Genomic DNA, 25826 nt, shown 5'->3' with positions numbered 1-25826 from the left:
CTCGCATCGACACTGCGAGGTACTGGAAACTGTACTGCTGGAGTTTGCCACTTTCTGACATTGAAAAAGAGCCAAAAAAATTGTTACTTCCTCCGGCCGGTATTATTTGTCTCAAATTTGCTCAAATACGGATGTATCTATGTGTAAAAAGCAACAAGTAATTCCGATCGGGGAGAGTATGAAATGTTTCGTAAAGTTGTCATTCTTTTTTTTTTTGAGGGAACGTAAAGTTGCCATTCGAGGCGCCCTGTAACCCCTGTTCCATCTCACCGAGCGAGTTGCACATGCATCTTGGCCGGCCGGCAAGATGGTGATATCTGAGCACGCTTATTAGGCTTAATTGGGCCGAGTGGGCTTCCGAAAGGTTTGAAGGTAGAAATTCTTGAAGGTATTTTAGGCACGGATGGGCTGACATTACTATTGGGCTGGTAATTAATGGCGGATTAGCCTGAATTTGGCCCATTTTTCTCGTGCGACACTCCGGGTGGGCGGGAGTTGTTTCGCACATTGGCGGGAAACCAATTAGTACAACTTACCCTAAACCTCCACCGAGCAGTTTAGGGTCTCTCTTATATGCATAGGTACATGCGTATACAGAAAAATTGCGACAGTTAATATTAGTTGAAAGGGGTGCTTTACTTTTGAACATTGTTGTTATAGTCAATCTCGCTGTACAATTCATCGGGGCTCATTATTCAAGGTGTCGTGCAAGATTTATTCCTTTGATTTTTTTGTACGCACCTTGTTTGATTTTTCTGTCTAACTATAAAAAATTTCATGGTCTAACTTCCAGTGACTCGTAAGATCTCAATTAAAGTTGATGTTTGAGGAAAATGTTGGATATGTCTCCCTCTGTCTTTTACACATTTCTCGCATAAGCTTTCTGTATTTTCATCCGCCTTTTATTTCAGAGGGCGTCCTTGGAAGATAACCTGCGTAGAACCGTAGAACATTGCTGGTAGCCCTTAATACGTCCATCTGTGGCCGGCTAAACCCGCCGTCCCCAAACCCCGCTCCGACGGCTGTTTCCGTGCTTGCAAATCCATTTCATGGCCTTCGCCTCCACCGCCTCCGCCTAGCCCACTGCTTGTCTAGGGTTTCGGGTTCCGAGATTGAAGCCGCCGCCGCCGCCGCCGCTGCCGCTGCCCCAATGCCTAGCTCTCCGGAGCAAGTCGTGAGCGAGGTCGGCAAGCGCCTCGCGGAGCCACGACTCGGCAAGGACGCCCTCGTCAAGCTCCTCAAGGTGACCAGCCCGTTCGTCGCCGAGTCCTTACCCGATCTAAATCAACCCGCCTCCATTTAAACACTCTGCTGCTTTCGGCGTTTTGAATTGATTTTAGGGGGTGCCGCCGATTTCTGTAGTATTTACTAGTCGCTACTTAGATTAGTTATTTTCGTTCAGGAGACCGCTGCAGCCTCTCTGTGGTGCTAGGAGGTGGGTGTTGGTACTGTTGGCTTGGTGAAGTAGAGTACTACGGAGCAGTTTGTACTGATTGCCCACTCACCCTTGATGGGGCACAGGGCAGCGATTCTGAAATGGTTGTGTATTCACTATGCTTATGTTTGACAGGTTCAGGTTCGATCCTGGTCTGGGGATTTTAGTTTCAACTCGGTGTGGGTTTATGGTGTTTATGCTTACTCAGGTTTCCCCTTCTGTTAAACTAGTATCCAGTTGGATTTGTCCTTATTGGTGGGGAATAGAGGTGCTGATAGTTCAGAACAGACATAGATCCTTCAGTTAATTCTGACGTGGTTATATTTCATTGTGTAACAATTGTGCTGGTACATGTTTTAAGTTTGTCTGCTTTCTGAATTGCAAATCTGAAGGAAGTTGCTAGCCACAGAGACTTTGCGGATAAGAAATAAAGGAGATCTGACTTTTGATCCTGAAATTTTCCATAATCTTAATTTGCCAGTAACCCTTGATTATTTTAATCCTACTCATTATTTAGAGGCCATTGCTTTTATGTTGTTATTATGGAAAACACAATTTTCATATGATTGTACCTGTACTTTAGTGGGCGTTGAGAAGTTTAGACTTTATAATTTAGAGCAATGGCTGATTTGCTGTTCATACACCTTGTTGGATCTCTACTTGAACATTATCCCGCCCACATTACAGATTGCATATTCTATGTATGTATGTGCCATGAAAACCATCCGTTGTTCAAATTGAAAATAGTGGTAGAGGCAGTCAAGCTAGCAATGAATATGTAAATTCTTGAATTGGAGCACCACAATGATAAAATGGAATTATAATACTCCCTCCTTCCAAAATATATAAGGCCAACATGGAATTTTATGCCAAACTTTGACCAACTATTAGACTTGTATTGTGAGGTCATTGTGAATTTGTGATGCAAAAGTGATATCATTGGATTCTTATTGAGAAATATATTATAATAGCATAACTTTTATACACATACGTCAAATATTTTTTGTCTAATAGCTGGTCAAAGTCTGGCATAGCAATCCAGGTTGGCCTTGTATATTTAGAAGGAGGGAGTAGTGAATGGATACTCTGCAGCTTGAATTTGTCCTTGATTGATTGTATCTTTACATTGTTCCTCTAATAAATTTGATTTTTTCTAATTCTGCAATGTGCTTTTGTTATTATCTGCAGCAAGCTGAAAATGCTTTATCAGAGTTGAGTCAGTCCTCCTCTCTGCATGATACTCTACATCCTTTGAGTAAATCTCTGGTCCAGACCACTTTACTTAGCCATAAGGACAAGGATGTCAGACTTCTCGTTGCTGTTTGCTTTATTGAAGTCATGCGGATCCTTGCACCTGATCCACCTTTTACTGACAAAGTATTTAAGGTATTTCATTTTTAACACTGATGCCTTTCAATGCTTGAGTTTTGGTGATTACTTGGACCACTACATTTGATATGAAGATATGAAACACTACCTAATATTCATATTTGTCAGATTATTTCTGTAACATTATTCATTTTTAATTTTGAGTCATTTGATCAATGTTACAGAAATAAGGACAACACTTTTGTAACACTATGCTAACTGCTTTATCTCAGGAAATATTTAGGATCTTCATCAGTGAATTTGCAGGACTCGCTGAAACTAGCAGTCCATATCTTACAAGAAGGATGAAAATATTGGAAAATGTTGCCGCACTTAGATGCTCTGTAATTATGCTCGACACTGGTTGTCAGGACTTGGTTCTTGATATGACCAAAATTTTCTTCTCGGCAGTGAAGTAAGACTAAACATACTGCTTTTGTTGCTGTACATACTTTGTTAAAACCAAGAACCACAGGAACCATTTTTTTTCTAAGCTTAAATCTTATTCTCAATTGTGAATTGTCAGTACCTATCTTTCAACTGTGAATACATTTGTTCCTTTATGTTAAGTGTCAAGTGTCATGACTGCAAAGCTTTATTTTATTACTATGTATATATTTTGATGAATAAATGCTTTGATATTGCTGGTCCAAGTTGGTAGGCTAGATGAGTATTGAATAGAAAGCCTTGTAGACACCACTATTGCTCAAACGTGGTTTTATTTAAGTTGAGAACATTCCATATCTAAGAAGTTTGTGTAAGATGTAAGAATACTCAATGTGTGCTCACCGCACCATGCATCAAAATGGTTGGAATTTCCAGTACAGTCTTGTCATCCAAGACATGCCGCCTCCCCGTGCCTCCTCCTGTTGTGTTGTGATGAGGAAGGGGCTTATCATCCGGGCCCAGTCGACTCCAGTTGAGAGTTAACTAACCAAAGCATGTAAGACAGACCCGGTTCATATGGAACCGCCCTGGTTCACCGGTTTCCTTTTGGTCCATCCGGTCCAATTGCATGAGCGGCCTTTGAAGCATGCCGAGCAGGCATAATCTTTTTCTCTCTTTTTCCTGTTCAGCCGGTGGTTTGGTCCATTTTTAGTAACTGTGATCTGTAGTGCTTATGTTCTGATGTTCATATTAGTCTGCCATATAATTGTTTGATTCTGGAAACAAGTTCTTTTTGTTAAGTCATAAACTTCTTAATTGTGAAATTCTTTACAGGCAAGGTCTTCAGCAGTGTGCACACCAGGCTATGCTATCGATAATGACACAAATATTAAATGAAAAAGTTACTCAACCTCTTCTAGATGTGATTTTCCGCAATTTAGTAAGAGAGGACAAGGTGCAGTGTTTACTGTCCATTTGCTACTAATGGTGTTACTAGAAATGTTTCTTTATAATCTTTTTCTCTATATGAATACCTTAGATATTTGGTCACCTGCATTACTTGTTCTTTGTCGAAGCTAATGCCAGTTCACTTCTGGTACCTGTGTAGGGAGCATCCCACAAGCTCGCAGTTGACATAATTCAAAACTGCGCCGAGAAATTGGAGCACATGGTTCGAAATTTTTTGTCATCATGCATTTTGAACAAGGATGCTGCAGTTAATGAACACTGGAAACTGCATCATAAAATTATTTTGGAAATATTCCAGTGTGCACCCCAGATGCTTTTTGCTGTTATTCCGAGCCTAACACATGAACTCCTGGTATGTTATTCTGTATTTGACCCTGTTACGCTATTATGTTTCATTGTATTCTCCCTGAACTTGTACTTTTACCTCATTAGAGTGACCAGGTTGATATCCGACTGGAGGCAGTACACCTGATTGGGAGGCTTCTTGTCTTCTCTAATCTTCGCTTCAGTGAAGAAAACCAGTATGTCTTTGTGGAGTTCTTGAAGAGATTCTCTGACAAATCTGCAGAAGTAAGAATAGCTGCAATTGATGCAGCAAAAGCCTGCTACATTGCTGTATCATCTGGAAATGTAGCACGGGATATTCTTAGTAAGACTGCTATTTTTATTAGTTGATCTGATATCTACTTTGTGTGTAAGCATCCTTTTCATGTGGATGTTTTGTTCCTTGTTGCAGAGGCACTTGAAGGAAGGTTATTGGATTTTGATGACAAAGTGAGGATCCGAGCTGTTTATGCAGTCTGTGATTTAGCCAAATCAAATCTAAGCTCGTTTCCTTTTGAGTTGATATTACAAGCAGCAGAGAGGCTACGTGACAAAAAGGTGAGCGTACATGATTGGTACATCTCACTGGAGTTTCTCTATGGTGTCTCACTGGAAACTTTCTTTCCAGATATCTGTAAGAAAGAATGTAATGCATAAGTTGCTGGACCTATATCGAGATTACTGTGAGAAATGCTCCAAAGGAACTGCCACAATTAACACTCACTATGAACAAATCCCTGCTAAACTGATTGTTCTTTGTTTTGACAAAGATTGTGAATCCTTCAGGTTTGTTCATATCTCCTTTTTTCCTTTTGTATGTTGGATCATAATCATACTTGTGGTGCTGAGTTCTGGCTTCTTTATTCTGTCAGGCCACAAAATATGGAGCTCATACTTGCTGAAGAACTCTTCCCGTCATCACTTTCTCCAAAAGAAAGATCAAGGCATTGGGTTGAGTTTTTTTCTTATTTCAAATCACAGCATGCCAAAGCTTTGGGCATCATATTTTCTCAAAAAAGAAGGTAAACATTTACAGTGTATATATACTACAACAACGAAATAACTGTGTGAAACACATTTCATACTGAAAAATTTCTCTGTAGGTTTCAATTGGACATGCAAGCATATTTATCACTTCGAGCAAAGAAGGTTTGTAAAGTCATCAATAAATACAGAATATGCAATGATCTTTTTCCCAAATTGAACCTTACATGTTCTGCAGGAGGAACCTTCAGCTGAAATACAGAAGAAAATTAGTGTGTTGTTTAGAAAGATGTCAGCTTCCTACAAAGATACTTCTAAAGTTGAAGAGTGCTTTGAAATTTTGCAGCAGATGAAAGATAATAACATATTTAAGGATTTAACTGAACTGAGCAAAGAGAGCACTACTTCTGCGACAGTTCGATCGACCAGAGTAATACCCTTGATCGTTCTAATTGATGAGTAGAACACATTTCGTGCTCATGAAGATTTGTTATCTTTCATTTTTCTATTTACTTTCAGCAGAATTTACCTTGCTGTTTCTCCTTCTGAGGGTTAAATTTGAACTTGAATGTTTGCATTATGCTAAAATCTCTAGTGCTTAAAATTCAAATTGGAAAGTATGACCATCCCCTGTAAGTTTAAAATTCATAGGGATAGGGCAAGTAGACTGCAGTTCACTTTTGATATCGGTTCCAATTCCTAACATCTTTGTCAGCAAACTACATAATGCTCAACCTCCATTTGTGTTTAAATATTAAACTGTTGACTGTGAATTCTGCTTAGACATGTCTCAGCTACAGATTAGTGCATGCGCATTTTACCCTGCTTCGTCTCTTGGAATGTGTTTTTTTCTCAACTTGATATTACGCGCAAGAGTTATTTTGAATATTTTTATTGTAGAGGATGCAAAAATCTAATGTCTTCTATTGTATCTGATTTCTTGTTTGAATGATTGCAGGATTCATTTCTCAAGAGAATTGGTAGCAAACACCCAATTTACAACTTCTGCAAAGAACTGTCTATAAAATTCTCACATTCAATATTAAACTGTGATATTATCTGTGCCATTTTGGAGTCTCTTCTGCCCCTCAGAAATGAATCAACCAATTATACAGAGTCTGCATGTGATCTTTTATTGGTATGTAGTAATAGTTAGCGAGCTACTTCTTTCCTTTCAGGAACATGAACTTCCTTTTTCTGCAAGCATGCAATGATGCAATTTTCTTGTGCTTGCTGCATTTTTCAATTCTCACCCTTGATTATGTTTTTAGTGCATGCACACCTTTTTATCTCCTTTAAGAGTCATATTCTATACTTCTCACTCCTAGGTCTAATCATGTAGCTAGTTGCGATGATGTTTCCATCATTATTCCAAGGCTCAGAGGAGTACTTGCTAAAGTTGTTCTCAGAAGAATCAGTCCTCATAAATGAGAAGACTCTCCAAATGTTGGCATATTTGTCCAAGTCAGTCTGTCATTTATCTGTTAATTTGAGGTGAGTAGTATGCAATCGTATTGCATGTTAGACTCTTGATCTGTTTATTTGTTGATAATTCTTCTAAGCATGGTTCATGTTTGACTTGTCAATTCTGATTTAGTTGCCATATAATGCCTATTTATTTCCTTAGTCTAGGAAATTAAATGATCATTCGCGAGTAAATATACTAATTTTGCAAGCTCATTTACAATTTTTTTTCTTCTCTAGAGATTTTTCGCTAATTCACTAAAAACAGACAAAAACACCTTACTCCTATTGACCACCTTACCAATCTACAAGTGGAATTGGGCGGTAGTTGTAAAGAAAATGTAGGGTAGGAAAATGTCAAGAATCCTGTAGTTCAAGGTTGTAACTGTGGTCACCGTCTCCATTTTTAAATTTTAATTAATCTTCTTCCAAATATTTTACTCACAGTAAGTGACCTGTTTTTTTCTTTCTCCAGTAGTGATGTCTACATGTTACTGGAGCAGAAGTGTATTGAAGGAACACGTGCTGAGTCGAAGTATGCCATTTCCGCAATTGCTTCACTGATCCAGTCCCCAGATGACAAGAAATTTGCCAAATTATGTGAGGTAGGAGCTAATTAGTTCAGTGATGCAGTAATTTTATGGGGTTTCATATTCCTAATATGCTATCGTCTCAGCATAATACTTTTTTGTTTGAAGTTGAGAGGCAAGTCCATTTTACCCCCCTGAATTTGCAGGCAAGTTTGGATTACAACCCTTAACTTCACATGGTCTAAATTAACACCCCCCCCCCCCCCCAACTCTCAAAAGCGTTTTAACCATGGTTGACTGCTTTTGACCATGGTTTTTGTCCTAGGTGGCGACATGTCGGCTTGGAGGATTGTCATTGGGCCCAACAGTCATCCTTCCCTATCTCATCTCTCTCCTCTCCCCTATCTCTCCTTGCGGGCCTTGTGGCTGACCTATCCCCTTCCTTGGCTGGATTCATGCGGCCAACCCTCACTCCTGTTGCTTCCTCTTCTGGCACTAGATCTGTCGCTGCCATATGCCTCCAGCCTCCCCACCGCTCCTCCCACCTCCACCCTATCTCTCTCACGGCAGCTCCTGGAGCCCCACCTCTCCATCGTCCTCGTAGTCCCACTGCAGGAGGTCACGGTCGTCGTTGCCAACTGCTGATTCAACGTCGACGCACTGATGTGGTGCCAGAGGATAAATAGTCTAGATGGAAAGAGGGAGGGGTATTTAAAAAGGTTTCATGAGTTCAGCGGGGTTATTTAAACGGTATTGGAGTTCAGGGTTGAAACCTGAACTTCCCTACAAGTTTAGGAGTGTAATACAGACTTCTTTCTTTCAAGTTTGCAAGCACCTAAATCTAAGTTCTTCCCTATGAGTTTAGGAGTTATCTAAATCTAAGCACCGGATTTGTTAAAGGAGTTCACATGTCAAATTAGATTTCATTTTCTATGCCAGTTGAATCAATTTTGAAAAGTTCATTATGCTAGGAAGTGTTAGCTTTGCCCAAGTTCAATCACATCCAGCAAATTCAATCTCTACCCTGATTCTGCTGTGGCACGAAAAGCAGATCGAAATCTCTGCCGCGGTAGCGAAAATGAGTCAAAACTTCTGTCGACAGCCTTCACGACAGGTGATGGAAAACTACAGAGCGATCTGTTTCTGGATACGAGATATGACCATCATGGCAGGTTGCCACGACCTTGTAACCCTTCATTCCTTTATATAGAAAGTTTACATGACTTAGACAACACCCAACACGACTCTTACTAGGATTCTAACACGACGCTACCCGAAGTACAACTGTTCGGTTTACACAGACTTAAAGACTCCTAAACCGATACGACATTGCCACCTGCTATTTTTCTGGCAACGTTGTTTAATTAATGGCCCATTGTTTGTTGGAAAACTACTCTGATCTAGATTCTTAGGATTGCATACTTAGGGTGTGTTTGGTTTGGTGCAAAAAGGTACCATGCCATTTTTTGGTCGTTGACCAAAATTTGGAATTTGTTTGGATGGTTGCCAAGTATTTGGCACGCCAATGCCTTTTAGCCAACTCTAGTACAATTTTTTGGTCAAACTTGGCCAACTCATGGGCTAGCAAAAGCATAACCAATTATTTGGCTAGCCAAATTTTTGGTAGGGCAAGTTTGGGCTTAAACCAAACATATCCTTACTCATTTTTCAGGACTTATATAATCACGCTTGCATTTGCATTTACAAGTGTATGAGATTTTCCTCCATTTTATTCGGTCGTGTGAAATGTAAACTAAGCTGTGAGCCTGATATATGTAGTCTTTCATTTTCAGATGAATGCATTACATTATGATTTATAATCCAGATTGCATTATGGCTGGTTGTTTACATATAGAATGCTTGAACTTATTGCATTATGATGTTTCTGATGCCATATTCACAATTTTTTAAACCTTCATTATTTTGGCATGCCCTTTTTTATGCTTAACTTGTACTTTCTGTTCTTCCCTGCAGAAAGTTGTTGGTGGTTTACATGATAATCTTAATGTCCCAACACTACTGCAGTCTTTGGGCTTAATATTGGAGCATTCTCCTTGTATGTACATGTTATATGATGACCAAATTATCAGTTTTGTTCAGCATGTTTTTGTCTCACCTGAGGTACGTAAATTATTTTATGGCGATATGATGTCTGGAGTAAGATATAGCAATATGATGTCTGCTATGGTTTATGCAGTTTGTTTCAACACCTGGACTGTCATCTCTCGATGAAGATTCGACATGCAGTTTCTCTTGCAAACTCAAGGTAAGTTCAGTGGACAGAATAAAGCATTCAGCTCGTAGTAGATCTAATAGGGAGGTTCCAAGTGTGAATAAGTTCACAATGTAATTATCCACTGACCACTGCACTTTGGAGACAGTTTCCTTCCTCTGCTACGGGAGTCATCATGCATTAATAGCCTGTTCCTAGGAACACTTATGAATGTTCTACATTCTGCTCTGATTTTTGTGTGATCTATTGTAGATTTATTGTCTCAAAGCACTCGTCAAAAGTTATTTACCAAGAACTACTGCCCGTGATCGAATAGAGCATTTCTTCAAGATGTTGCTAGATATAATTCGTGAAGAATTCAAACCCATTACTATATGGTTCGTATTTTCTGCATCCTCGCATTCTGTTATATGGTTTTCTCAATAAATGCTTCACTACTTGAGATGAATATTCACCATTCATCGATTGATTAGCCTTTCTATTATATCTGTTTAAGCACCATAGGAACGCATGATTTATTGTGGTGCGGTCATGTTTCCTTTTTCTAGAGATTTGCACATCATTGCATTACAGAGATAAGCAGCCGTAGTTACAACTGTCAAGTTTCCTAGTACGAAAAAATTGAAAATTTTGCAGAACTGGCTAATGCTTACTGTGCTACAAGTTGTGTACCGTGTGACTGTTAGCGATGTTTCTATGGTTGTCTCCTTTGTGTTTGGGTTACTGTGATGTGCTGGTGCAGCTCAGGGAATACCAACTCCTTTCACCAGGATCCTTCCTGGTTAGTTCAATTCTTGGAAAGTAGATACTCCCCAAACTTACTTTAGATACAGAAAAAAGGAACTCAGCAAGTAAGCATGGTAGATTAGGTTGTTAATTTAGTTTTAGTGGGGTCTTGGAGAAAAGATTCATATCAACCTAAGTGGTTGTGATGTTTTTAAATTCCATTGTTTTGCTTTTTAGCGCATGGGTGCAGACTTAACTGAACTGTTGATTATGCACGTTCATTGCACGTCTTGACTAACGTAAATTAAATAAAACATATTGCAAACATAAGAAGCTTGAGATACATTATACAATCAAACAACAAGCACACAGCTTTTGTATTCAGGAATTGCACCGATGGGTTAAAAAACTAATTTAACATAAGTGATACGTATACTGCATGCCTGTATCTGTTCCCTATATTGACAACCTCATCACATGGAACCACAAAAGAAAACTCATTCCATCAGTTGCACAAAAGACAAACTAAGTGTTTAATTAGCAGGAAATTCAAACTGCTAGATCAACTTCGCATCAGCCAGGACTCAAGATTCTTCTCTGAGTTGGAATCTCTGACACTGTCAGAGACACCTCCCGCAGACCCCGGGTATCTGTACGTTATGAGGAGCACCTTTGTAATCCTAAGGAGAGACAGAACATCAACTGCAGCTATATTCTGCAATAAACATAAAGCAAACACGGAAAGTAATGAATCAGTTACTAGGATCCATAATAATTTGAGAGTATGAATAGTTGTGTCCTCACAGATGCAGAAGGAATATTTCGTGCTACTTGGTGGCTGACATGAGCTACTGAAGGCGGCTTGAGTGTTCTTTGAAATGACCAAATCCTGTTACATGCATATTGGTTGGTCCTGGGGATATTGGTACTCTGCCAACACAGAAGGCAAAAAAAATTCTTTAGTTCCCTAAAAAAGGCATTTCATCTGTTTTGCCTTTTAGTTGCACTGCCAAGAAAAAGGCCGGGTCTCTTATTATGGTGATATGAATCTGTACAAAATAGTCAGTGTGCTGCTCACAGGGCATCAAAATTCATCAGTGAACCTAATAGTAGCAATCATACGAGCAACAGTCCTAATAGATGATCATAAGTAGCAATCATGTCTTGGAGATGGTCATTTCAATAGCGATCACAAGCAGTGAATAAAAGGAGATGAACATACATGGCATAACTTGTTCAGTCTGCCATCAACCTGCACAAAGTAAGACTTGAGAAGCATTTCCAACTCATGCAGGAGTTCGCTGGGTATGCCACTCGGAACACACCAGCATCGTTGCGGAATGGTGGGGAGCGACTTGATAGTCATGATCAGGCGGCCTGTCCTGGGCAGTGGCCTCAAACGGTCGACGGATCAGGTCTCAGTCGACAGCATCTCCGATGTTGGTGCGGCAGTCAATCCGGCCTTGCGCAGCACCATCCCTGATGTTGGAGGCGTTGATGGATCCATCCGGACTTGGGCCGCGCCGACGGTCAATCCCTGCGGGTCGGTGAGAGCAAGCAGAGGGAGGTAGGTGGCTGCTCTGGTGTTTGCAGACCCTCACTCGCGCATGGCAGTAGTCAACCTCGGTGGGTCTACGAGAGGAAGCATGAGGGAGGCGGAGTAGGGTGCGTTTTTCTATTTCTTCCACAGGGGGAGGGGGGGGGGGGGGGAAGATTAGAACAAGTTTTATTTTCTTGACCAGGAGATTAAGGCGTGTTCTATTGATACATCATTGGAGCGATGTGGAACACTGCTTGAGGCAGTTGGATGGTTGGCATCATTTGCTTCCCCAACCAACTGATGCTTTTTATATTAGTGGAGATGATGCTATTCAAGCAGGCTCTTGTGCTACAAATTCCATATATTATCCTGGTCATCGAAGTCATAGATGAAGATCATTACTTATTTTTTTTTTAGTTTTTCTTTTCTTGAATAATACAACTGAAAGTTTGAATTTATTTATCTTGGTTTTCACCCTGATTCTTATGTGCAACAGTGAAAGCGATAAGCCGCATCTGAGACTGGCTGCTGGGAAATCTGTATTACGACTAGCTACAAGATGGGATTCACACATTTCGCCAGAATTATTTCGCAGTGTCCTGCTCATGGCAAGGGTATTGTCAATATGGTCTAATTTTCATTTTCCATATAGGGGCTAACATTTCGGCCCACTGACCTTTCTAAAATTATTTAATGATCTGATCTACCATTGATTTGAGAACCTGCTATGTAAACAAATGCCTGTTTGCTAGCATAGTTCCATCTTCAATTAATGCCAAATTTTTTTTACAGACCTAGTGTAGTTCCATATTTTAATATTTTATTCAGAACTATCTTTTGAGTGATGCATGTTAATGTTTTGACTGTATTTTAATATTATTAAGTCTGGTCGCTAGGATTCTTCATATATTGTCCGTAAGTCATTCATTTGCAAGCTTCATGGCCTTTTGAAGAAGCATGCAATCCCTGTTAAATATGCATGTGCTTTTGCATTGGCATCTACAGATTACTCCGGAGATGTTCGTACTGAAGTAGGTATCTGGTATCTTCTTTTCTAGTTTTCTATAGATATGCCATACAACCTCACTTGTGTGAAATGATTCCTATCTGCTGCCTTGTATTTTTCCTAGTCACATAGGTACTTAACCGAAGTACTAAAGGAGCAAAGGGGACTTTCTGTTCATCAGAACAGCGCAAACAAAGATTCGATTGTAGGGCATCCATCATATGCTGTGGTTTTCTTGATCCATACCCTAGCATATGAGATGGAGTTTCCTTCCAGCTTCTCTGAAAAGGAGATTGGGTCTGCTGAGTTTTGGAGGTATTTTTTCTGGTACTCTATTAGTGCATGTGGCTAGAATTTTTGAAGCTTTAAGCTTGTAATAACTTCCTCTGTTGCTCCTTTTTTTTGTTGGCAGCCCACTTGTTCTGATGTTGAGGGAGCTAGTTGAAATAGACAATCTAAAACGAGTTGAGCATGGCCTCACCACGAGTTCTGTATCCATTCTTTATGGAATCTTTAAGGCTGTTCAGAAGGCTGAGGATCTGGCTGATTCTGATATCACTCATGTATGTCTTGGTTTATAGTTTAGTCATTTTATAATTGTCTATACATTTCTTCATCAGACACTAATTTCCTACCATCCTGCCACAGAAACTGCACATTCTCTCGAAAATTGGTTTGCTTATGATAAAGGAACTTGATAAGAATTGCACGATGTCAGATTCTCCACGCCATATTCTCTTGCCCTCATCTTATTATAGATTATTATCTCGGAGTGAGAGAAAAATGGATGTAGGTTATTTTGACTACTTATTCTCATGCTGCTTTTGAACGTCACTTAGTTGTATGTTTGCATTAGCTAATTTTCTCCCAATTGAATATTTTTATTGTAGGAATGCTGCCAAGGAGAGATAATTACTGCTAGTTTTGTGAAGAGAATTCTAAAAGCTCACGAACCTTATAATCATCAGGTACATTCTGTCTGCAATGCCACCCTCTGGTCTCTTGTTTTTGTATGTGTGCACATATAGATATTTACGTCATCTATTATGGTCCTATAGTTTTACATCATTAGCGTGAATTTCAGGATGATACTAAATGTTCTATTACTGCCGAGAGGGTATCTAATGAACCTGCTCCTCAAAGGGAAGGTTGCTCCTCATTAAACAAAATAGCCAGTGGTCATAATAAAGTGAAAATGAAGAAAAGTTCAGTACCGGGGGAAGTTGTCTCCAAGAAAAATGATCAGAATATTCACAGCTTGGAAAAAGATAGGGTGTCATCTTGTGGTTCAGCTGGCACAAAGTTGTCATCTCCAGGCTCTTTAGGCTTAACTATGGAAGATGATTCTAGAGGTCGTGCATCACTCTTAGAAAAACAGAATCGTCCAACGACTAAAAGTTCCACTAGGGAGAAAGTATCTTTGAAGGCAGATCATAACTACTGTAGCCTCATGCCGGTATGTGCATAACCTGTTTATACAAATACAATGTTGGACTATGTTGCTAGGTTCTTTTTGCTACTTTATTTTTTTGAGTTACATTAATTGTGAGTTAACGTATCCTTGGGTAACAGGTGGAAGATGCAGGTGAAATGCTTGTTGGGCGTCACATTAGATTGTGGTCGGCAATGCGGTAAACATACTTGCAGCTGTAATTATCAAATTCTGAGCTACCATTGCTGGGTCAATGTAATTTTGACATGCTGTTCTGACTGAATGTAGTTATAATGATGGAACTGTTAAGGCATATGACGAACAAAATGGCTTTCACGAGGTATTTTTCTAGTGTTGTTACTGTCTCTTGTGCAATGCCCAGGTAGTGCAGTTATTTTTAAATCTGTCTATGCAATCTCAAGACTGTATAACTAGTCAGTTTCCCCCCTCAAATCTTGGCTCTTGTCATTTTATAAAGACATGCCATTCTGCAGTCAGCATATAGTTGTCTGCAGTTTTTCAGAGTACCTATTGTTTGCTGATTTTGTCAGTGCCAACTTATACTGGTAAACTAGCCTTGTGTTGTTTTGGCAACTATTTTGCAATTTAGCATGAGATGTCATAGTATTATGACTGATTGGAGTGTTGTAGCAATGTGGCCAAATAACTAAGGGCACCAAATGAGGACAAATCTATTTGCCTTTTAGTATTTTTACTTATAAATGTGTAATATCTTGGAAATGATTGCCTTTCTTTGGTTATTTTGTCGTCATTGGATTTGAACACCAGAAGTAGGGTGAGAACATGATTATGCGGTGCTATGTGTTGCCAGCAGTCAGCTTTTGATAGAGGTTAAAAATTTGCAGTAGACTTGCGCCAGGGTGCGGATACTGATGCATTTGCACCGTGGCGAGAGCTCTGTTAATCAAACTTGTTTCTAACCTGACTAACAAAATACCCACGCTTTGCAACAGATTAAAAAAATATTGTTATTAAGACTCGCCACTGGCTCAATGCTCAATAGAGAAACAATCTTAATATGATCTAGTACTATATATATGATCTTCCCAGCAGTCTAATTGTTACGTGATCTTGTGTTTTTGTAAGATTGTCTATGGAAATGGCGATAAGGAGTTCATTCGTTTGGAATCTCAGAAGTGGGAGTTCATTAATGAGACAATGTCAGCAGAGGTACAGTATGCTAGTCCTATGACCGTTCAATAATTGGACTATCTGTGGATAGGCAGATGGAAATTTATGTATATTATTTATTTTGTAGGACATTCCCGATCATTGTCCCAGAAATGGGTAAGCGGCAAGGAATTTAACATGTTTTATTTCTTCGGAAATGATGTCACCCTGTTTTTGCATTATGCAGTATCTGCACGTGTTAGACATATGACATCCGCTTGAATATGTTCTAGAAGTATGTTGTCTTGTGAAATGCCTCGGATTAATTGTGTTATCAATTTCAATCCCTCAAATAAGTAAATTAATTCCTTATCAAATGAAGCAAATCCCTGCATGTTACCTGGAAATATGTCCAGGAATAAAGTTGGCCAAATTTTATGTAGACCTCATGGAATAAATACATCAGTTTGAAGAGCAGGCAACCAACAATCACCTGAATGTTTGTCCACTTTTTTAACACAAGTTCATATATATGTTTTCTCGTGGAAATGGAAAATGATGGTGAAGATGAATTAGACATTGCAGTATACATGCAATTAAGATGAAATATGGATGCTTTTTAGTGTGCTTTCAAACATCAGAGGTACCGACTAGTTTAACCTAGCGGCCCTTACAGGATCACTCGCAAGGTCAGTTACCTGGCGCTGTGACTTGGTTTTCTGGATACAGGTTACCAGTTCTTGTGCATCTTATCAAGTGTATGCCTGCTTGTCCCATTTCAATTCCATCCCCCTTTTGAATTGAAATAGCAACACATTCTTCCAGTCCAAAATGGATTTTCCAACTTAGTGATAAATACCTAATGCGAATGTTCACTATGTCCAAACTGGCATAATTTGCTGCAAGTCTGCTGGTGCAAACATTGTTAATAATTTGTATGCAGCGCTAGCATGACACGGAATAACTAATGGAACTGTAGTGCTTTCACGGTTTGTTTTTTCCTTGTGATGATAGTTGTTCTGAATTCCCAGTAGCTTTTTTAAAGAATGATCATGGAAAGGTTTCTTCTGATTCCCATAAGCAAGAGTTGCTGCTTCCTGGTGCTTCTTTTGAATGCTGAGAAATGATTCATGTTCTTTTATTTAGAACCTTTGCTAAGCATCCATCCATGATTACTTACATTTCAACTTTTGCAGTGAACTAGAAGAAGATGACGATTGTGATGATAATTTTGTGAAACGTCCTTTATCCAACAGCAGAGCAGGTAAGTCATGTCTAGTAACCAGGACATGATTCATGGCGTTACCTTCATATTGTCAGTTCATGAACTCCATACATTATACATATCGCAAGTTCTGATAGGTTGATAGGTTGATGTGCTGTATCTGTGATTCATTTGAACCAAGTATATAGATCCTAACTTGTCTAAAAATATATTTCCTCGCTGAACAAGTATCTTGAAAAAGTTGCTCACGGCTCACATACTACTGGTTCCAGAAAACAGGCAAACTGAAATGGCAATATCATGGCTGTTTTATGTCACGAGCTGACTAGTTGTGCAATACCTTTATGTGCGTCGTCCCTTTACATTTCATTTATTTAAATTTAGCTCAGCGATCAATTTTCCTTTTTTTAGCTGTGACTGGCCTCAAGAGAAACAGCAAGAGAGCATTGGATTTGAGGAATTCACAGAACTCCGGATTAACTGCTGACACAACAGACAATGTAAAGTGCATTTGAGAAGGATAAGCATGGTTCACCCTGATTTGTGAATATCATGTAATGATGTTCCTTTTCTTTTGGCAGGTTCGACGTACTAGATCAAGGAAGGTGCAAACGTAACCATCTAATCTAAGTATTAACTGGTTTCTTTGCAATATATAAGATGCTGATGTACATCTGTTACTGAGTATTGGATGCTGATGTGCATCTTGGTGAGTATAGTGATGAAAAAAAATCTCGGTTTTGATCATCCATGAAACCTTGTAGATACAAAGGTGGATAGTCGAATGTGTCTAGATTGTCAGTTATGTAGTTTTTTTTTCTTTTTTGAAACTGTCACTTATGTAACTTATCCGACCGAGATAAAAGATTACCATGTTAGTTCAATCGCCTCAAGATTATCATGTCCTGGGCATCAATTCAAACGGGTCGTGCGAATCAGGGAAAGAATGGCTCAAGTGGATTCCTTTTTTTCTTACTCAAAAGGATCACAAGTTTAAATCATGGAATAAAGGCATCTCACAGCCACGGTTCTTCCCAAAAAAAATTTTGTAAAGGCATAACTCTTTTTTTTTTGCAAGGTTCACTTATTCCTACCTACACTAATTATCAACTACTACCTCTTCCATATTAAGTGTTCTAGATACACATGTATCTAGACAACGTCTTGGACAGAACAAAACAGAAAACTATTGTGTGATATTCACAACGGAAGAATCTCTTTGCTACTGCAAAATATGACCCATTGTTCCTAGAACTAATAAAACCATCACTGCAAGTATTTGCTCTTCTTTCCTGCATAGATCGCCATGAGGTATATAGCAGCGCAGCCAGCAATGGTGCCCAAGGTGGTCTCCCAGAACTTCATGTTCTTGATCCTCTTGGTCTCAGGGGTCGTCCCATCGTCCATCAGCTCAATTTGGATGTTCATGCCGAACAAGCTCACGACCACAATCCCTGCGGTGACCACAACAGTCGCCGTCGTGAGCATCACGCCCATCTGAAGCAGCTGGTTCTGCTTCTCATCCAGCATGATGTTGATGTAATCTTCGGTGTCATCCACATAATCACGGAGCTTTGTGCATTCAAGAGGTGTGTTGTAAGTAAACAGTTGAAGATAACCATGTACTTGCATTATGTTGATTACAGCGAGCATTTTTCAACCATTAGTATTCAGTATTCACATTGCATCCAGCTTGCCTTTACAACAGTCCAGTCGCATTAAGTGGAAATGTAGCTTATATGATAACACTAAAAAGAAAAAGGGTGTGTGTTCATGTTATGGTGCTACGAATCTGTACCAAATAGTTTGTGTGCTGGCATAACATAAATAAAATTCAAGTCATGACCTGATTAGCTTCCATTTGATCAACAGTTCTAAGAGATGATTATTTCAGTATCAATCATGTCTTTGAGATTCCCAATTAGGCCAACAATAACAAGCAGTGAATAAAAGGATATGGAACATACATGGCATAACTTGTTCAGCGTGCCATCAACCTGCACGAAGTAAGCCTCAAGAAGCATTTCCAACTCTTGGATATTTGGCTTAACATTAGCAGAACTCTCGTGGGCGCTCTCCGTGTCATCGTCAAGCTCTTCTTCCTCCCTTGAAGTACACCTAGAAGATGAAAATGAAACCATCAATCTTTGAATCAAGATAACCCAACAACATCAGGTGCTACTTTACAATTTTCTTCGTGTTCAGGTAGTTAGTTTTGAATTAGGTGATATACTTCTCCTCATCATGATCAGCTGATAAGTGCTTATTCGATTCAACTCTGCCCAACGACTCATTGAATCCTTGAGATGCAAGCTTCCTCGTCAGGTACATCTCGGACATATCCGTGTCGTCGTCTAGCAAGTGCTCGATATCATCTCTCACCTGCGAAAGAACGGACCCAGCCATAGCACAAAAACAGATGGCGACATGTTTAAATACCTACTGGCAATTAACTTAGGCTCAGTGTCCAATGGTTACCAATAACCAATTACTACCTTCTGCACGCGCCCTGATAGCTCGACTAGGCGGCTCTTGATCTGCCTGACGTGTTCCAGGTTCCGCGTGCTAACCTTGGAGGTCAGCTCATCCAAGGCCGGATACGCCTCCTTCTCTAGAGCCGACGTCTAGCACCATTAATTTGTACCAAGAAAACCCATGGTGAGTTGGTAACAGCATGTATCATCATGGATCAATCCATCCATCTGGCATATCAATTTTCTTTTGGTAGCATAACACATAGCCTGTCCACAGTAGTATACCTCAGATTCCATGCATTTGCATGTGTGTTCGAGGCAGACCTCGAGCACCTTGAACTCAAAAGGCTGGGTCTTGGCGCTGACGGACCTGCCGAGCGCAGGCATTGGGCCGCTCCTCTCACCCTGCTCTCTCTCGTCGCCGCCGCCGGTTTCCAGAATCGTGCTAGATGCATCCTTCACCAAGAAGAACCAAACACACGATCAGGCTCAAGCGCATATATCATATATGCGCTCACCATTCCACAGTATCAGTTGCAGAGATGCGATCTACTAATAAGGTAATCTATTATTAGCAACGTAGTGAACTTACTGCTGCAATGCAAGCTAGAGTAGAGAGATGGGACCGATCGTACCGGGAGCGCGAGGCGGGCGCGGAGGTCGAGGAGGAAGGGCTGGAGGCGCGGGTTGTTTGGGTCGCGGACGAGCACCTCGGCGGCGGTGACGATGGCCTTGACGTGCTCGAGGTTGACGACGAGGGCGCGGTCGCGGCCGAGGATGGTGGACGGGTAGGCGAGGAGCGGGTCCAGCACGCGGAGGTCCCGCGCCGGCAGCCCCGTCATCTCCATGATCCGGTGCCGCCCGAACTCCCCGGACCGCTCCTCCGCGCCCGCCGCCGCCGGCACCACCAGCCACTCCTGGCTCGCCGCCGGCGCCACCTTCCGCCGCGGCACCTGCGCCGGCCCGTGGTGGTGATGCCTGCGTTCCATGTCGTTGGTTGCCTGGCTTGTCCGATCGATCAGGGCTTGCGAGCTCTCAGCGCGCGCGGCTGCCGCCCTGGTTAGTTAATTAGTTAGTTTGAGAGGAAGCAGGGAAGGGGAGATCGATCGAGAGACTATAGGTGAGCTGAGGAGGCTGCGTGGCGCGCGGGAGGGTGGTTCCGTGGCGGTGATGCGGTTAATCCGTGCGGGTTAGTTAGGATCTTTCATCTTTTTTTTTTCTTTTTGTTTTTTTGAGAATAGGATCTTTCATATTTGCAGAGGCCGGGTCAAAAGCAAAAGCTCGAATATTTCCGGTGTTTGTTCTTTTATTTTTCTACGGCGATCGCTGCGGGTTTGGCAGGCCTGGGCGCGACAGGTCGGATAGGGGCGCGTGCCGCCGGTGTTGGTCCTCTTCTTGGAACGCCATCGTCTCGTGGTTCGGGCGCGCGGATGGCGACGGTGGATGGTCGAACTGCTGGTTCGGGCGAGCCTTCCGGGGAACGTGACGCCGGGTGCTCCGTGGCTCCGTGCTCGGAGGAGTTCCGGGAAGCCACTGTTTGCCGGGGAAGTCGTGTTTTGGACTCGAGATAGCTTTGGAATAAATAGCAGAGATAGCGTTGGAATAAAGACGATTTTGAACCTTGTCCATCAGCTGTGGTGTTGATCTTGCCGGCTTGATCGGGAAAGTGGGGTTCGGTTCACACGCTGCACATAGGAATGCAAACGGGATCCCCGCGAAAGTCCCGCTTCTAGTCCATTTCACAAATCTTTTATTCAAAATTTTGTTCAGAATTTGAATAAGTGAGAATTGAACTAGAAGCAGCACTTTCGTGGGATCCCGTTTGCACCCTTAGCTGCACATGCGCGTCTCCTAGCAGGTGCTGTTCGCGGAGGCGAGCAAGGAAGCCATCGACTACCTCTTCTCCCTCCTCGCGCTACCCCTCACCACGGCCCTCAAGCTCCTCAGCAAGGAGCTCATGGCCGGCTGCGTCGGCAACTTCTACGCCAACATCGAGAACCTTGGCGCCACCGCCTCTCACGATTTGCCATCCCCCACTCGCTCACTGTCTCCCCAATTTCTCCAGAGAATCAACAACAAATCAGGACGAGGCCTGCCGGGAAGGTGTTGGGGCAGGATACGGACATGCCGGCGCGGATGCAGGCGGGGGCGACGACTGCGGCCTCCCAGTGCGGGGCGGAGGACGCCGTCGGAGCGGTCCAGGTTGGAGGAGGATCCAGCGGTGGCCGGGCCGGCGGAGCTTGCTCCCCTCCCTCTCCCGCGATGGCAGCGACGGCGCGAGAGTCCGCGCGGCTTCAATTTTGCGCGAGAACCGCCGCGCTCATTGACTTCACACAGGGAGGGAGAATCACGGCTTCAATTGCTTCTGTCCGTCAGATTAAAATGAACGGTGGATGTTGGGGGGCAGGGCATGCCGTGCCTTGCCTCTGGCAGGGCACTGGAGTCCGTTGATCTTGCCGGCTTGATCGGGAAAGTGGGGTTCGGTTCACACGCTGCACATGCGCGTCTAACAGAGCACGCACGAAATTTCTTCGGCAAACCATCTAGATTCTAGAATTGTTGTTTTGTTGTTCGTGTGATGTTTGTGCCGTCCATCTGGTAAAAAGAAGTTGTGCCTGTCAAAAAAGGCCTTTGTAGCTGAATAAATTCACAACCACGAGATAGAAACCCGCTAACCAAGTTTTGGCCGCATTGTTACATCAAAATTAGAAATGGAAATTTCCAATTCACAAAAAAAGGGAAACTTTTAATGGGACAAACCATAGCATAGATATTCCTCCGATCGAACCGGTGTAATTTAACCAAACAATACAGGTAGCAGCAATGAGCCAATAGAGAAGGTTCCCCCTAGTATAATCTTCACATGATCTCCAAGGAACCTCAACTACTCCATCAAAATCCATCTCTCTATTCCCCCAAAAAAAAAATCTCTCTATTATCTGAGCAAGCAAATAGAAAATAAGCCTTGGTGCATTGATTGTAATTCAAACAAACAAAATTAAACAAGGGAGGTGATCAAACCACCCATCAGGCGAATTGAGAGTGCGGATCACCACATGGTGCTGCCATCCAGGTCACGATGGAAGAGGTTGTGTGCGATCTTGTCTCTAGCCTTGCTTGCGCTCTCAGAACGGACAAGGTTTTTTGGCACAATCTTGTCGTCGAGGACATGGCACTGCAACTCTGGATCCATCTCCTCTTTGTTCACCTCACATATGTTGTGCAACACACTACATGCACCTGCCATGAGAACGAAGTTCTTGATGTTCACGTCTGCGCGCTTCTGCAGGCATGCCCACCGTCCCTTGAGTCGAGCAAAGGCATCCTTGGCCACATGATTGAGCTTCGTGACATTCTCATTGAAGATTTGTTGTTCCCTTGTCAGGTTTTGGTGTGTGTATGGGACGAGAAGCCAGTCATTCAACGGGTAGTTAGTACCACCAACCACCCAGGAGCCAGCCATCGCATCGTTGCCGTAGAGATGTGACAGGTGCGACTGGTCGACGACCCTATCATCGGACATGGAACCAGGCCAACCGATGCTTACATGGATGAAAGTGCCGTCGGGGTCAACGACCCCCTGGAAGATGATGGAGTAGAAAGACCCACGGATGCAAATATGATTGCAGTAATGAAGGGGGAAGAACCGTGGTGCAATGATTGAGATGTGGGTGGTATACATGGAACCAATGACATTTGGGATGCCAGAGATGGCCTTAAAGCTGGCCTCGAGGGCGGTGGCTTGGCCAGGCCACCGAATAAATCGGGGCATGAGTATGCTTTCTATGGCGACACACACTTCCAGGACGATCTTCTGGCATGTAGAGTTGGCAAGGCCGAAGCGGTTAGAGATGACATGGAAGGCATCACCTGTGGCTAGACGCCATATGCAAACAGCCACGCGCTGGCACACGGGGATGGCGGGGCGAGATGGGGTGTCCTCCTTGGCGATGGCAGAGCCTAACTCATCACAAATCATGTCAAAGGTTTCCCTACACATCCTGAAGTGGCTCCGAAATTTGGTATCTGGGTAGTCAGGGCTGATGCATTGCTTCCACCACGTGACCGGTTGGTCATTCCTCCACACTTGTCGTTGTTGTCTAAGTGAGGCATCAATGCCCTCAACTCTGACATTGTGGCTTGTGTGCTGCTTGGAAAACATACCAGTCTCACCCCCATCTTCACGAGTTGGCTGAGGCTCCATCATGACCTCATCCTCATCACCGTTCTTTTTGTTTCCATCGTCGAGCTTGACGAGGGGAAGATCATTTCTTGAAGCACTGATGGAGGTGAGTTTGTTGGAGATAGACCTCTTCTTGTTTGCGTCACTACAGTCACCACCACCACCACGACTATCACCTCTATCGCCTACCTTAGGTTCATCGTTGGTATGATGGTTGGGTCGATAATTGGGCATCGTGAACACGTTTTGGAGGGTGAGGAACAAAGAAATGCGGTTTAGACGAAGGGGAAGGGGGGCCATTGTCTTCTTATATTGGAGAGCGCCGGAGCAAAAACAAAAGGAGAAAACACGATTAGTGTAAAAGCTAATCAGTTTCAGGTATCATCACTTCCTTTTTGTTGAATTTGTGATCACTTTCCTTCTTGTTTTGGACAAAAACGCGTGAAAAATAAGGAAATGTATGGATGTAAACCGACCAGGAAATGAAAAAGAGACCCGTTCCTTCGCATTATCGTGGTGGGTGCAAATGATTGCCAAAGTTTGATGGTCGCATGTGCGTTCGCTCTCACATGTTCTAATTTTAATTATTTGGTGATACATTATAATATTTGTTGTGATGGCATGCTAATGCATATTAGGCAAATTATTTTCCACCTAGACTACTAATTCCTTACTAATATGAGACGCTATTTTTGTGGGCACCTACATGGGTGTTTCTTATGGGCTCCTTGATGTCGTTGGATCCTAACATGTGGAAGATTTATCACATGTCCACCCAACATTGTAACTCCAACATGCTAGTTGTTTTGGTTGGAAGGATCTTTGAAATGGTGCTCCCTCATCCAAATCCGTAACTATCCTCTCCTAGTGTCACCACCACACCTTAATGGTGCTTCTTCCTCCCTCTTTCCCGTGCTCCCAAGAATGCACCTCTTCCTATGGCAAGTTCAATGCTCACATCTTGATTCAAAATCTTACAGATTGAGTTGAGTTTTCAATAATTTTGAGTTAAAATCTAATATCTTCTCTAAAATTTCAAATTACGTGTCGTGGTCACAACATGTCGGCTTAGATTTTGGGAGGGTGGGTGCAGGTGTGAGAAGCCATTGTGAGACAAGGTAGTTGGATCAACGGAGGAGGTCGAGATTGGTTCACTAGTCCTGCTTCGACTTTTTGTTTGTTTGAGAAACTGGTCGGAATTTTTCACAACGTTCTTTTTAGACTACAAGGACTCACACTCACATACATTGCACGCACATTACCACTCACGCACACAAGCGTGTGCGTCCTATTGAAACTTTACAATTTATCCTATATCCCACTGACCACGGTACATGTTGTTTACCACTGAATGCTCATGCGTATGAAGGTGCGATATACATATGCTCAATCAAATGTTTTAATCTGGGTGGGCAGGTTTGGAAGGGCATTTCAATTCCCTCCTAAGTGTTTTGGTGTAGATGACAATATGATTGGCGGACTAAGGGATTGGATAGGAGCCTCCATTTAAGTTGTGAAGTGGTGTCCCTATCACTTATGTAAAGGTTTGATTGCCGCCTTCAACGGAATCACTTAGTGGAACGGGTTCCCATCTTTGTGGGGGAACTCAAGGAGATTAACGGTGTGCTTTTGTGGTGTCGGTGGACTTCGTGTCACCGCACCTCTCCAAATAGAGACGTACTTTCCCCACAGTAAGGAACTCCGGGATAAATTCTTCGCCTCCATCGTGAGGTATCTCTTAGACTCTTACACCTTTTACTTACCTATATGCTTAGTTGCTATATCGTGTATGCTCGCATGTGCTTCGACCATTGTATCATTGTAGGATTGTTCACCTAGTTGTATTTCTAGCGAACCTACTTTGATTGTATCCCTTAAATTGAAAAGTGCATAAAAATTGTCAGTCGCCTATTCACCCCCCAGCCCCCCCCCCCCCCCCCCCCCGTCGACTATACTAGTCCTTTCAAAGTTGCACCACAAAAAGCCTTATCGACATACGATGGCAAATTGTTTGTCTTTTGTAAGAGAGTTCTCGTGTAGATCCCTCTTCTAAAAGTCCAATCAAAACTTTTTTCCCTAGTAGAACTTTTTAAATCAAATATGGTCTTCTTTTTTTCCTCAACATCAAGCTCTAAGGTGTTGAAATTTTGACTAGGTTTACACAATATGGCTTGGCGTTGAAAATACTTAGCAATTTCGCGAGCAATCAAAGCTTTAGAGGGTCACAGCATGGTCCATGCATAGCGTTGAGCCCTCAGGAATCGATGTTCCCAAAACAAAAATCAACATTTTGGGTTAACACCATGGTCTATGGCGTTCAGCTCTCGATTGCTTGTGAAATTGCCAATCTTTTTAACGCCAAACCCTATGATGCTAACCTTGTCATGTTTAACGCTACAGAGTTTGGGTTAAGAA

At 42.1% G+C, this 25826-nt stretch overlaps 3 protein-coding genes across 6 annotated transcripts; 1 reads left to right on the top strand and 2 right to left on the bottom strand.

Moving 5' to 3' along the window:
• The first annotated feature begins 930 nt into the window (after positions 1-930).
• On the top strand, positions 931-17638 carry LOC100841733 (sister chromatid cohesion protein PDS5 homolog A). 3 transcript variants are annotated; one of them, XM_024459393.1, is made up of 31 exons: positions 931-1243; positions 2624-2821; positions 3037-3218; positions 4025-4145; positions 4299-4511; positions 4592-4808; positions 4896-5041; positions 5112-5269; positions 5356-5505; positions 5587-5632; positions 5706-5897; positions 6426-6605; positions 6810-6961; positions 7410-7536; positions 9436-9582; positions 9659-9727; positions 9947-10071; positions 12457-12574; positions 12857-12991; positions 13091-13281; positions 13379-13529; positions 13615-13755; positions 13857-13934; positions 14039-14422; positions 14539-14597; positions 14687-14738; positions 15506-15589; positions 15678-15706; positions 16726-16793; positions 17166-17254; positions 17336-17638. In XM_024459393.1, the coding sequence occupies exons 1-31, from the start codon at positions 1151-1153 to the stop codon at positions 17369-17371; spliced, it is 4131 nt and encodes a 1376-aa protein (XP_024315161.1). In that variant the 5' UTR covers positions 931-1150; the 3' UTR covers positions 17372-17638. The 3 variants fall into 3 exon arrangements, with proteins under 3 accessions (XP_024315161.1, XP_024315160.1, XP_010232615.1); XM_024459392.1 differs by having other exon boundaries at positions 932-1243; positions 7407-7536; XM_010234313.3 differs by having other exon boundaries at positions 933-1243; positions 7407-7536; positions 14051-14422.
• On the bottom strand, positions 10739-21256 carry LOC100827141 (magnesium transporter MRS2-E). 2 transcript variants are annotated; one of them, XM_010234315.3, is made up of 7 exons: positions 19864-21256; positions 19514-19684; positions 19250-19378; positions 18988-19136; positions 18722-18872; positions 11225-11350; positions 10739-11135 (listed from the first exon to the last, which is right to left on the bottom strand). In XM_010234315.3, exons 1-7 carry the CDS (start codon positions 20215-20217, stop codon positions 10983-10985), a joined length of 1233 nt encoding a protein of 410 aa, XP_010232617.1. In that variant the 5' UTR covers positions 20218-21256; the 3' UTR covers positions 10739-10982. The 2 variants fall into 2 exon arrangements, with proteins under 2 accessions (XP_010232617.1, XP_010232616.1); XM_010234314.3 differs by lacking the exons at positions 10739-11135; positions 11225-11350 and adding an exon at positions 17783-18326 and having other exon boundaries at positions 19864-20434.
• A 1021-nt stretch (positions 21257-22277) lies between these two features.
• On the bottom strand, positions 22278-23645 carry LOC100841430 (protein ALP1-like). The gene has a single exon (XM_003567265.1). It carries the CDS (start codon positions 23643-23645, stop codon positions 22278-22280), a length of 1368 nt encoding a protein of 455 aa, XP_003567313.1.
• Positions 23646-25826: the final 2181 nt, after the last annotated feature.

This window comes from Brachypodium distachyon, chromosome 2 (assembly GCF_000005505.3).
Source record: "Brachypodium distachyon strain Bd21 chromosome 2, Brachypodium_distachyon_v3.0, whole genome shotgun sequence".
In the NCBI taxonomy this organism is placed as follows: domain Eukaryota; kingdom Viridiplantae; phylum Streptophyta; class Magnoliopsida; order Poales; family Poaceae; genus Brachypodium; species Brachypodium distachyon.
Note: the sequence above shows the minus strand (reverse complement) of the source record. Positions and strands in the feature narration are given on the sequence as shown.